The sequence below is a fragment of the Hippoglossus stenolepis genome, chromosome 19, assembly GCF_022539355.2.
Source record: "Hippoglossus stenolepis isolate QCI-W04-F060 chromosome 19, HSTE1.2, whole genome shotgun sequence".
NCBI classification, from domain to species: domain Eukaryota; kingdom Metazoa; phylum Chordata; class Actinopteri; order Pleuronectiformes; family Pleuronectidae; genus Hippoglossus; species Hippoglossus stenolepis.
Genome location: NC_061501.1, coordinates 15537149 through 15551338, shown reverse-complemented (window position 1 = coordinate 15551338; position 14190 = coordinate 15537149). Strand labels below are relative to the sequence as shown.

The window sequence follows — 14190 nt, the reverse complement described above, 5'->3', positions numbered from 1 at the left end:
TAAGTCCTGGTTTTTTCCATCAAGATCCATTAATTATTCTCTGGGAAATCACTGAAAATGTCCAAAAACACCTAATCTTGCAATGTCAAAGAAAAAAAAGATTTTAAAAAGTCCTTTCTTGGCCCATGTTCCTGTCACCAAGTTTCATGGATATCGATTCTGTAGTTTTTGCGTAATCCTGCTGACGGAGGAGAACGGGTTCCCTGAATTGTGTGAATTTAGAGAAGTTGAGAACAAACCATGTTTTCCTCTGTGTTGCCCTTATTATGATGAGTCAAGAAAATCTGTATTACATGAACAAATGTTCTGGTGCACTGCTGATGGCAGATTGGAATGGTTGTTTTAATTTTAATGTTTACACGTGGGCTTTATCTTTATTTCTAAATCTTGGGGGAAACCATCAGGATGGTTTATTTGTCTGTTATTGTTATTTATGCAACTCTGGTTTCTGATTTCTCTCTCTTTTTTTTTCAATTTATAAATAATTGTGTCTTTAGGCTGGGTACAGAATGTGCATGACACAATTATAAATATCACTCAAATCAATGTTTTGTTCAATCAGTACTAAAACAAGCAAAACACAGTAACTGGCAGCTCGTCACTTTTTCAAAAATCTGAAGTTCATCTGTAATGTTTCCCGAGATTATCTCAATATGTCACCACATGGTTAAAAATGGCCATAACAGGTTAACGTGTTCTGTTCTCCCGTCGAGAAATATTTCGTAATCCACCTGCATGCGGACATTAGAGGGGGGGGGGGACTAATTAGTGACACATTAAGTTAACTGTGGTTGGTTGTAATTATAACCTTGACTTGCTAATAACTGGGAAAAGTCGCTCAGCTGTTGACAAAGCAAAGAGACATACTGGACTGGACTGAACGTTAACCAGCGTCAGAGTTCGTGCTGAGGTTGAATTCACCTGAAGAAGCAAAGTCAGGATACACATCGGCTCAGAAAACGTCTATTTGCACTATTCAGGATAATGTATAACGACTGACCGGGGATGATAAGAGTGAAACTGAATGTCACGCACACAAACAGAAAGCCAACCATGCTTTAGACGCACATGTCGCGTAGAGTCCTCTGCGCTGCAACTGAACAAACTCACCTTCAACGCATAAAGATAATCCATCAAATAACACACAGGAGCAGAGCTGCAGCCTTGAGCATAGATAGAAAACTATACTGTTTCTGTTTTTCTATTGTCAAGAGCAAAAGCTAGAAGTGCTGCGGCCTCTTCTCTGGAAACTATTTCCCCACTTCAGTTACCCCGCGTCACATGACCGGGGCAGATCTTCAGGGTAGGAAGAAGACGTTACTCAGTTTCACAATGTCGACCCTTGAAAATCTGAACAGGATTATCTGGACTCTCCCTGGCCACGCACAAAAACACACATTGTTAAGGAGATAATAATTAACTTGGTGCAGTTGGAGGCGAGAGGAACAGCCAATAACGGCGAGGCCAGTGTCATAGAGCAAACATGTTTTTATCTTCACTGAGCTTCTTGAACTCAGGGCTTCCTGCTGGCGCGTCTCATCAAGCGGAGTCACACTCTCGTCCACTGTGTCTCCATACGTTGTTTGTCTTTCCGGCTATAATTAGCTATAAAGACATGCAGATTATGAACAGGCCTGAAAGAAGATCCCCGAGTCATTCAACACCTTCACCGTGAAAAAATTTAAAGTTCAAGGTCGACAAAGTTGCTGTGGGTGTTGTACTAAGGATGGGCCGTGCTGACCTTTAGAGCATCTAACACTGATTTGTATGTGTCGTGACATCACACTAATGTTTTCTTTTTTCATTTCTAACCTTCCTTATAACACATTGTTTTATTTGTTTTGTTAAGTTTGGTGCCTGTTATTGTTGAGATATTGTTGCCCCCCCATTTGTTTGTTCGTCAGCAGGATTACACGAACGGATTTCCACAAAACTTGGTGGAAGGATGGGACACAGGTCAAAAAAGAACCCATTAAACTTTGGCATGGATCTGGACAAAAGGGTTGTCACCAATTTCCCTGGGAAATAGTCATAGATCTTGATGAATAAAATAGGTAGAAATCGATAAGCGGACTGTGAACGTGCTCCACTGACTGCCATTCTAGTTTTAAGATGAAAATAGGAGGAAATAAAGGGTATTAAATAGCCCCACACGTAACGAGAGGGTGTCATTCTGTGTCAAAAGGGCAAAATAACTCGTTAGACACAGTTAAATCAATGACCCTTCTGTCTTTCTGCACATCCGTCATGGGTCCGCGGTCATGGATCCACTTCCACCTCCTACATACTCTGCATTCTCTGCCGTGACAGCTGGGATAAGATTACAAACTTGAACAACACACATGTTGTCCGGCGACCGAGCCCCTTCCAGACTCCGGAGCAGGTAGTGTGTGCACGCTGGGGCTGTCGCACACAGTCGTGGACAGTTGGGAGAGGAAGCAGCTGACAGAACACTGACAAAAGTGCTACGCTAAGAGAAAGCTCACGTTTCCTCGAATGGGGTCAGAGGGAAGAGCAGAACAATGCTGATGCTGCCGAGTGAAAAACCGTGAACGGGACGATTCAATGAGAATACGTACTGTCACTTTATCTCTCATAAGACGTCTCTCCAAGAAGCCTCTATCACTTGTTACTGAGCAGCAAATATCTCATTCAGCCAGCAGCACAGTGACTGATCAGGAAAATGCTAAAGTCAAGTCAGAGAGCATGAGATTTGAGGTTGTGAATCAGTAAGGAAAACACGATAATCCTTATTATTCCTCGAATAAAATAAGATAAATAACTCTTGGAATTCATTAAAACACTGTAAACTGATGATATCTTGCAAAATCAAACTATCTGTGTGTGGATTCTTCCTTTAAGCTTTCGATATTTTCTGCCTCAGTATCTTAATGATCCGGGGATGAACTTCTTGAGGAGATCTCGAGTGGAGGAATGCTGCTTCCCTTGGCCGCTGACCAGCTGCCCTCCCCTTTGCCAGCCATGTTTACTGTATCACATCAATCCCACCACGCAGCCATGCAATTATGTTTTTCATTACCGCGTGCCAGTATTACTTTAGTGTTTCCAGCCTCTGGCAGCCCGTCAAGTTAAAGAGAAGAGGAGGGAAACTGTGTTAGTTGTGGGACGGCTCACTTTCTCCCGTGCTCTAATGAAAAGGGATAATTCAACAGGCGTCGCTCTCTGTGCGGATCTGAAACGTTTTTTGAGCTATTCTGAACATTTTTTATTGTTGCTGTCATAAGTACATCAGGGACCTGGCTCCGAGATGCGACTAGATTTGTACGTACATAACCTCGGAGGGATCGGCACGTCCAAAGTACACACTGCGGTGCCAGAGAGGACGGAGAGAGCTGATGCAGCATCAATGTTGCAGAATGTGAACTACAGTAAAAGGCAGGCTTGGAGCTGAGGAGCCATCGTCTCGTACATGAAACGATCACAATCTAACCTAACCTGGTTTGTCGCCGACTCTGGCTCAAGCGTTTCACTGTGCGGCTGATAGCGGTGCCCTGACTGGACAGACTGAGGCCTGTCGGCGTGGACTTACACTGTGAATGACCGCTGCCACGGCATCTGTAATCTGGCTGGGAGTGCCGGGGTTGCTCATGGCTCAGCAGTGGAGTTGCTGCTGGAGAGGAACTGGAAAGCTGGTGTGGATCAGTGCGGCTTTAGCCCTTCTCTTTCTCGCTGGGACTCAGACAGCTTTTGGGCAGCATAACCTGGAGACAGACACAGATCCGGGAGTTAGCTCACATGAAGCCGGAGATTCATAACTTACAGGCAGAGCAATATAGCTGTGGGCAGGTAATCTCTGAATGTGAAGCGTGACCAACAAGGAAAAGGACGGCTGTACAGTATATTGCAGGACATTGGATTTGAAATTAAAATAATATATTTGAGGTTTAAGGTCTGATTTTGGGCTTTCAGGATGTTCACATTCATATCTGGTAAACAATGTAGGACCTTAAGCCTCTTTTACACTACAACCTTCAATTTTAGGACATTGCAGCAGGAGTGAGATCATAAACACACATGGATAAGATTTTAAGGCAAAGACAGTGGAAAGTTTTGACGGTTAATCTCACGGCAAAAATATCCTGGAACAAGCGAGAAGTGAAAATTGGTGCAGAGCAGGTCAGAGCATCGAATGGAAATATACCAGGTGTGTTACTGTCAATGGATCATAAACTCCAAAAGGATATGAGATGAAATATGAAATATAAAGACTTAGTTATGATGAAGATTATGTTGTATTGTGCAAAATAGTTTGTGCCCTTAAATTATACCCAGACTATGAGTTTTCACCCATGAGACCATACACCTTAGTGCTCTGAGCTAAATGCTAACACTACTTAGCAGTAAACACAAAGTACAGCTGAGGATGATGGGAATGTTAGCTTTGCAGTAACAGTAAGTTTTGATGTAGTGGTGGCAGTGGAGGAAAAGTGAGTTATTAAAGTTCATCCTCTACGACAGTGGTTCCCAAACTAGGGGTCGGGACCCCCTGGGAAATAATTATCATTCTGGATAATGGGGGTTGCATGTCTGTGGTGCAGTTATTTTGGGGGTCAGGGGATGAGAAGTTTGGGAACCTCTGCTCCAAGTAACGTGGATGTCTGTACAAAACTTCATGGCAATCTATCAACTTGTTATATAAACACATTTCAGTCTTAAACAAAGCGTATTGACCAACAAACATTTGCATCCCTTGAGCTTTCTTCACTTCTCTACATGGATAAAAAGAACTGATTCCTACAGTTTATCTGACGTGGTTGTAGACGTCTAAACAAGTCAGACATCTTGAACCTGAGTCAGTTTTGCGTGTCACAGCCAGTGGGCTGAAATGCAAAGCCGAGCTAAACACACTTCACTGTCCTAACACTGTCCGTACTGTGACTCGCAGTCATCTTAGAAGTAATCAACAGTTCCAGGATTTCCTGGAAGGACCTCAAGTACCTTTGAGACCGGGATCCCACTTCACAAACACTAATGGCTTCAGCTAAATGTCAGATCTGTGATGTGGTGGAAAAACTTTCAGACGGTTGCGTTATACTTGAGACATAATAGCAACAGCGGCAGAGGAGGTACAGGCTTTTATAAACAGTGACACTCGCGTGTTTTGTCATTGTGCGAGTTATGATCTGAAGCCCTGCAGAACTTCCCCCCCGCCATTCAAGGTCATTAACCATTACTCAGATAAGAGCCAGATAACACAGTGCTACTGTGTCGAGGAACCTTTGATAAGCAGAACAGCACGCGCCTCAGCTAACCTCCACCTCTGTCATTCCAGAGTCTCCGTTATACAATTGAACTGCAGGAAGATAAATAATCATCACTCAGGCAGCCGGAGAAACTCGGCCAGAGACAGATAAGAAGTAAATGGAAATACTACAAGGCGACAATAACGTACAGAAGTAATGAGTTCAGAGATTAAGACTATAGAGGGACACCCTTCGTCAAAGTGACAAGTGTCCCGCCCCCAAACCAATCAGATGATGCCATGTCATGGCTGTCAACTCAGCCATGTTTGTCTTTTATGATAATTAATATTATTCTAATTATTAACTTTTATTATAACATATAAACCCTAGACTGCACCCTTGTTAGATTGGAGATTCAAATTAAAATACTTGCTCACTACATTTATGATGTCATACTCTTCCGCCTCAATAAAATCTTGTAACATAACTAATTGATATTGATAAAATAACTGTTGATGTAATTGTAAAAGTGAGTAAAAGTAGTAATAGTAAAATAATCCAAATTGTAGAGGATGTATTGCTAAACACAATATTATTAAACAAATTGAAGCAAACAAGAAAAGAAACTTGTTTCACAGTTATTCTGATATTTAGTTCTGGAAAACTGCCCTGAAACCGTTCTCAAAGTGTCACTCCAGTAACATTAACAACAGAGCAATGGTTCCCCTTCAGTCTCACAGCAGAGGAGAGCCCTCTTTGGGTTCACTTTCCAGAGTCACGGTTAGAAATCAAGCTCTCTGGCAGCAGCTATCAAAGAAACGATAAGCTTCCCTGATGCCTGAGCACAATCATATCAACGACCTTGTCGACAGCGAGGGACTTCTATCTACGTTACACTAAAGTACAATCACTGACGAGAGATGTGGGAGCATGAAGGAGCCGGACAGAGTGAACTTGTATTCAGACGAGGATTAAACAAAGACATCACCTTCCTCAGGGACCCGAAACTGAGAGTACACCACACACCGTTCTGGCACCGCTCTACGTTTGCTCTGCCAAACCACTTATCAATGCACCAATTGTTAATTACAAACCATCAGCTGTTCAACTGCGACACAACAACGTCAACTGGTTGGGGACATTGCAATCCGTGCATTGATTTTGATACAGGAGACTACTACGTTAGCTTGGCGTGCTCGTAGATTACTTTCTCAGTAAACCCAGACCCCGGCACCGTGGAAGAGGCTGGGCTGGCTACACAGGGATAAAGTTACAGAACCCTGGGATCCTGGGCAAAAACCATGGGAACCAGCTTATCTACCTCCGGGCATGTCTGTAATAATACTGTTAGGATAACAATAATGATCAGAAGAAAACAATAATACCAACTGCAATCGCCCGAGTAGGCTCGTACATTAAAAAACATAAAAGGTACAATCAGAGGGCTGCATAAGAAGGAACTGATTGTTCCTTGTGTAATATCTGAATTGCCCAAAAGGACGTAGACGAGTGCTGACGCTGCATGAGGAAGTGAGGACAAGATGCTCAGTGTTTCTCCTGGAAGAAGTTCATCACGTCTCCCAGGAGTCATCGGAGTGCGCACACCTCGCAAACTGTTCCTCAAGGAAGACGAGGTGTGTGGCGTTTATTTTTCCTCCAGACTTCAAAACCTTTCCATACTAGATTTAGTCACATCCCCAAATTGTGCACACACAAGGGTTTGGGAAAACTATCCTTCTGGGAGGAAGTAAGTATGAAAACAGGAAGAAGGTAACTGCTTCAAACAGAGCCTTGTCACAAGCAGCTATAATCGTTAAAAAATGGAAACATGGCTGTCTTTCTAGTCTCTATAATTTCAGACATTTGGAAAGAGTTAACTGAAAGACAAGCGTAAACATTGACCTGGACCTATATACCTGAGCTAATCTGGGTAAATAGAAAATGTGTTATAAACCCATAATGTCGTCCCTGTGGCACTATAGGTTAACTCAATGTGTGACAACATAAGGAGCTGAGCTGTCATCGTCATCTGTCCCTCGGACAGACAGAGAGGACGGGAAGATCACGGTACACAACCAGGTCAAGTGTGTGAAGATGCTGCTTTGTAGCAAAGAAGTAAGTAAACAAGTAAAAGAATATCAACTCTCTTATAATAACAAAGAAGGAGATTAACACTCCTCCGTTTATATTAATCCTATTTGACTGATTTAACAGCTGACAGTGTGTAACCAGCTGTTTATAGCTTCTGCAGTAACAGGGCAGTGGTTCACTATCTACAGGCCGATCATATAAAGTCTGAGTTCAGGTGAATGTCATATATTGACATATGTGTCATATCTTTAGACGTAGGCATTAGATCAGGTCAGATAAGAGGTTTGGCTTTTTTGAGTCATTCGTGCAGATCTGTCATAAACACTTATGGTGACTAATCCCAGAGATAAAGATAAACATGAAAAGATCTCTTTGGTGTTTATTGATTATTGATAAGTGTCCTGGTTACTTCCTGAGAAGAACAATTTCCTGCTTTTACTTAGAATACAAGGTATTTATAGAGAATTAAAGGGGAGTAGGACAGAATTGGTGAAAACAAATCATCAGGAATTAGCCTGGCATCATAATCATAGTGTGTTTTCTCACAGTAGCATTGGGAAGTGATGAGTTAGCACAAAATCCCCACTGAACAACCTACAAAAGGTTAAATATGACCAGACGCTGTCAGATTTGTTTTAATCTAAGTCAAGACATGTGTGTCAGAAAGGTTAATTTTGTTCCTGACGGTCTTTCACTGTCATCTCGTGTGACCTTTTGGGTTGAAAATAGAGAAAAGGTCCACAATTCCTCCTCATGAGGAGATTAACGTAAAGGAGTGAGACACTCAGACCACTGGACGGAGTTTACGAGCCAACACAGGCCCGCATGCGACCAAAACCAGTGATCGGCCTGGAGGCTCGGCCCGGGCCCGGCTTCAGGCGCCAGCTTGGCTCGTGTACGTTTGGCCACAGACTGAACGCTCGTCTGCAAATTCTATCAGAGAGGCATAATTAAAGATCAGTTCAATAAAATACACAAACTGACAATAAAAAACGTCTCTGCAGAAACGGAAGATTGAGGTTCAAACCTCGGACGCACAGGCCTGGAGGACGAGAGGACAGGAGCGGTGAACGGTTCCTTTAGAGAACTGGGTTTAAAAACAAGAGTGAGTGATTTGCTTTTGTTTAGCGGACAATGCATTATTAAAGAGAGTGAAAACAAGTGATTGTCTAGTTGTGATAATCCCAAGTGACCTGGAGATAATTTGTGGCCTTTTTATCTCACACAGTGACACACAGGGACATTCTGAACGCTGCTGTAACTTCCCAGTAATAAACACTTTTATCGTATGTGTTAGATATACGCAGAAGATGAAATATAAAGAAAATGAGCCCAATGTTTTGATTCATCAATCACAGCTATCAATTCCAAAAACACTGAATTTAAAGCTGCTCATTTCTGATTTATAAAAGTGGAAAAGCATCTTTCGCCTTCTGAAACTCAAGTGGTGCATTTGGAGAGTTTCTCTGCTGTGCAACTTGTTGAACTTGATTTGTTTACAGCCGCTATGGCTTCACATCATCATCATCATCATCACGGTCCGAGCCTGACTCAACTCAACTCCTCATTCAAGTCGATTGTTAAGAAAGTGTGACACTAACAGGAAGAGTTTTGTTATGTTTGATTTGACTGGACAAACAGCAGCTCTTCTAATTAACGACCGACATAACACGAACAATGGATTAAATTGACCATAACTGCACAGAAAATCCACAAAGTGACAAAGGAGATCAATTGAAAACATGACAAGTGGTTAAGAAATATAAGAAACAAGTCCACGACTGTACCATACCTTTGTGTGCTTACTGCAGAGAAGCCACCGCAGACATTGTAGTGCAATTCTGAACTCTGCTGTGAAGAGCGACCCGATGCTGGTCAGAGTGCAGGACGAAAAACAAACAGAGGGAGAGAGGAAAGAGATAGGGAGACAAAAGAGGCGAGAGTCAGAGATGTGGCGAGTGCGCGCCGGCCGATCGTGTGGCGTCCAGCCCCTCGTCGAGCTGAGTGCTCTCTCAGACCAACATGCACCAACTGATAACAGCAGCCTTCCTCCTCAGGATTATGTTTCCTCCTCCAGCCTGCTGACAAGCAACCATGTGACTCCAGGACCCATTCAGCACTGAGTCAGAGAAGGCTGTTGTTCAGACACCCACCCGCACATACACACACACGCACGCACACGCACACACACACACACACACACACACTCGCACACACACACACACACACACACACACGCACGCACACTTGTGGAAAATCAATCCCAAAGATTGTTATCAATCTCTAATGTCTTGGTTGTACTTTTTATCCCTCATAAGAATACAGTGTCTACTTGCAGCTCCTCATCACTTGTTGCAAATTTCCACCTCTTTTCACTTCATCTGAATAATTACCTGCAATTTTGCACAAAAAAAAAAAGGATCAGGGGTAAGTTAATAATAATAACAAATTTTAACCAACGCATAAAGCAAAGTGTTGGACAGATTAAGATTATGACCTGATGATGGTGCTAGAGAGAAAATGTTATTAATGTTTTTCATGAGGCAAACATTTTTCTATTTCATTGCAATTCCAATCAATCAATTCGTTTTCGAGGGATTTCTTTCAAAACCACAAATCTGAGTCTCGTAGGGGTCCTTCAATTTATCATGGGGACCTTGAGTAGACACGTTTATGTGGACACTAATATTATAATACTCTGAACAAGACACTGACATGTAGACAGCATTTTCTGATTACCTTAACCTGAATAAAATCATATTTGAAATAAGCAATAATCAAGTGTTTTCACAGCATTTTTGACAAACAACAGTTACTAACGTCCCCTGGGTTCGGGTGACGACGTAGTGAAGTCATTTTGACGTGCGTCATAATCAGACTCCGCTCTATGATATGTAAACAGGAATCTGAATGGGATACTCTACTAGCAAATAATCAAAATAAGGTCTTAGTCAGAATAAGATCAACAGTCAGAATATTTCCATGTAAACATAGACATAGAATGTCTGTTTTGTGCCAATCTGTAATAAGATGTGACGATCTTGTCAAAGTGGTGGACTGGCCCACGGACGTGGAGCCACGGTGCTGTCATGACTGCGCATGCATCATATATGTGTTGTATGGTCCTTTAATCACATGAGGATTACATGTGTGGAAATACCGTATCTATTCTAAAACTGACTATTTTAAGTCTACGGCAGTGACAGAAAGTTCCTGTTGCGACACAGACAGTGATCACCTGCTGGAGAGAAGGATTTCAGAAGGATTGGCACAAAAGCCTGGTTTACCAGCACGTTCAAGCAAACGATCATTTAAGATAATACAAACCGCAGGACAGCGGGTGAGTCATTAGGAAGTTGAACATTGGGCAACTTTACTTCTCGTGAAGGGCAATGCAACTTGACCCCAGGTTCTTAGCACTAACTTTGGACATGTTTATAAAGCTGCAGAGGATGTTTATTCATTTGTGAATATGTCTCCTCTGTTCATGAAATGAGCAGTGAAGCAATAACGTGTTACCAAATATGTCTTTAATTATTAATCGGTAATGGATGCAGAAATGTCCAAACACTGTATCCTTAGGTAATTCAGAATAACGTCCATCAGGTTTGAATATTTTCACCTAGAATATGAGCCTGTTCTGGTAAAATATCAGTTTTGGTGTAAGTTTAGGGAATTTATACACACCGGGGTGCCGCAGGTTCTTACGCGTATTTGGCAATGGAAAAAATAACTTGTCATATACTGGAGGAATCAACACTATTACACAATTAATCCCACCCAAAGTCATGAAAGCCGCTGGAATAATTGTGTTTTGCAGCGAACAAAGAACAGTCCTGTGATCTAAACAAGTTGCTTACCCGTTCGCCAAAAAAGTGCTGCATTCCACATCAGCTTACATGAGCCTTAGGGCTAAAGAAATACCCAACCCCCGGAGGAGTGTGTGTGTGAGTGTGTGTGCACGTGCATATGTGTGCGATATAATTGTTTGTCCCCAGGGATGTGGACTTTACTGTGGAGTCACATGCATGTCTTGCGGGGAAAAGAAACACAGTCAAGGCCACAAGCAGCTACAATTGAAGTCCACTTCAAAGTCGGGGCTTTCCTCAATCCCAGCAGTGGGCTGATAATAGCATCGTCTGCTGTGGTCAACTGTATTACGTGGTGTGACTTCATGCATGCAAGGACGAGCTGCAGCTTTGTCTCAACCACGAGCATTAGACAATACACTCATTTCACAACACTTAACCTGCACAGAGAAGAGACACTGTCCTCACCCTTATGCTGCTTTGCACAATTTGACGGTTTTAAATTTCTTTGGATAAATGTGGTGAAACACAGAAATCGAGAAGATCCTCGTGTACAATGCAAAACAACTTTCTCTGCTGAAAGTTGTCAAAAGAAAAAACAACGTGAAACAACATTCTTTTTCTACACAATAACATCCCATGCTCAGTTTTCGAGCTATTATCTCAAACGTTCACACAACTCGGGAAAATTCTCTCTCCAGCTTCCTGTTATTCTTCTCTTCCTCCGAGTCTAAAACGAGGCCATATTCCGAGACATAGAGAAAAACACACTTACAACGTCCACAAGCTGAATTGAGAGAAACTCACCAGAACCGAACCCGGTGCTCTCACCCGGTCGAGCCTCCTAATGCAAACACTGCCCTCGGAGACGCTGTATACCTCGGACAGCTGCCCTGTTGGCGGGTCTCTAGGGGGATTTGGCAGTGGTGTATGTTGATAGCTGTGCCTCTGTTGCCTCCGAGTGTTTTAGCCTGAAATAGCTCAGCAGTTTAGAAGTCCCCCAGCCAAGTCCCTGAGCCTTTCGACATGCAGACATCTCTACCTCCCCGCTTCACAGCCCAGTGACCACACGACCCCGCTCGGGGGTTTGGCAGCGTCCGACACTTCGTCACGACTGTGCTAAGTTACTCTTTGTGCACGCAGCCACTGGAACGTGTCCAGTCTCACACAGCCAACAGCTGCACGTGGGTCAATGTATGCCTCATCTATATCTCCCTGTGTCTCCCAGCCCAGGCTTCAGGCAGCGGCGGCTGTGCTTAGGGCTGAGATAGCACCTGTCTCGGGGGTGAAGAGGGATTAAAGAGGCAGCTAACATAATGTCAGCCCATTGTCCTCTCCACCTGAAGAGAAAATAAAAAAACACCCACCTGTCAAGCACTTTTATATCTTGAGGAGGGTTATGGTGCACGGAGAGGCAGGTCAATATTTTAAAATAGAAAATGATGCAATCCTTCGTTTGTCCGATTTTTGAAATGAAGTCAAGAAGTCAAGTCCAACTCCATTAAAAATGAATTATTTGACGCTCTAGTCTTAGTAATCTGACTTCTCACAGGTAAACCAGTTTATTCTCGAGATATTGAAATAGATGTTTATGTTTCAAATGCTGTATTTTCCACATTTTATAAATACGTACATTGTTGTCATTGTAGGAGTCTCTCTTATTTTTCAGGTGTATGTAAAGTTTACATAAATTCTGACCTATTCGCATATGGGTGCATATAGGTGCACATATTTTAAACAGAGAGGACATGTGACTTGAAAGGAGGTCATCTGCTTCAAAGTGGAGAAGCCATCCCTCAACTGAGGAGGTCAACGACTCCACCATCAGAAATACTGTCCTGTCATCTCTTCCTAGGAGATTTAACAACCATTCGCACAAGCATAAACGTAGCATGAAGTTATGTATTTTAAACTAAAACATATTTGTGCGGATGTAGCACAAAAATGGTTATTTGCACTTTGCACTTTCTCAGGTAGGATAACGATATCTGTCAGGCTCTAGACATCAGTGGTCTCGATACTGATCCCACAGAAGTTAAATACCTGGGTCAAGTACAACCAGGTCCTGTTGCCCTTGTTTCTTGGCTAATCTTAGACTTCATGTATAATATATTAACAGTATAAATTAGACAGGAGGTTTACTTGTTTTTTATATCCCCCTTACGGCTGCAGCGGTTCTGAAGGTGCGGCACTTCTGCTCAAAAACACATCCAGAGCTGCTCAGGTTGCACGAGCTGCACAAAAGCTAAAAGCACGTTCTCACAGAAACGTGGTAATTGTGAAGCTTAGACGCAGAATGCTTGTGATAACTGTATTTACTCTCATACGACTCAGACAGGGGGCCGGGAAGAAAATCTCCCCACGGTTCTCAGAACGCAGACAAAGGCCTAAAACATCTCACACTGAGGTCACACACAAATCCGCCATTGATCGATTTCCTGGGAAACAACGTGATGTGAATATGTGTGTGTGACAGATGACACAGGGTTGAACCTTGTACTCCTGTGGGAATGGACGACGACAGTGAAGGTGGATGGAGGGGGAGTAGAAAAGATGGCAGACTATATATATATAGACTATATATTTATGTAGCTAAATGTTTAATTAGACGCTCAGAAGAGACGACAAACTGCAGACAGGTCAGGAGTAGCCTAAACTGTGCACGTTCCAGAATGTGTTGCCAAAGCACTTTAATGGTGATTGAATGCACATTAGCAGCAGAGCAACAACCAAGTAGGGAAACTGAATGATGTGACTCTGATCTCCAATAGTAAACAGGCTTTAAATCAAGGGGGTTTAGGTCAAGAGATTTTTTTTAGATGTGTTTAGAGACAAAATATTGGGTCTGTTTATCTGCAGAGGGGAAGGTAATATAAATCCGAAGAACCGAGCACTTCTGATAAATAAAAACTTATTTATTATCTATCTCTTTTCCTTCCTTCTCTCCTGCATGACCAAGCAAATCACGGCAGGAATGCGGAGACGGTCTGTTCAACTGTTTGTGCTCTGACGTTTTTTGTTTTTTTTTCTTTCCTCAGTTAACAATAAGTCTGTTTGACAAATTCCACTGAGGCGAAGGAAAACAA

At 42.6% G+C, this 14190-nt stretch overlaps 1 protein-coding gene across 11 annotated transcripts in view; it reads right to left on the bottom strand.

Moving 5' to 3' along the window:
• slc4a2b (solute carrier family 4 member 2b) overlaps positions 1-14190 on the bottom strand; it is a 33938-nt gene that overhangs the window by 17581 nt on the left and 2167 nt on the right. For 3 of the 11 annotated variants that reach the window (XM_035143084.2, XM_035143083.2, XM_035143086.2), the window contains exon 2: positions 3551-3722. In XM_035143084.2, coding sequence (XP_034998975.2) covers positions 3551-3610 — 60 coding nt within the window. In that variant the 5' untranslated portion in view covers positions 3611-3722. Of the gene's footprint in view, positions 1-3550; positions 3723-9087; positions 9431-11911; positions 12355-14190 lie in introns of those variants that run through there. The other 8 variants (XM_035143080.2, XM_035143088.2, XM_035143089.2 and 5 more) reach the window with 6 other exon arrangements.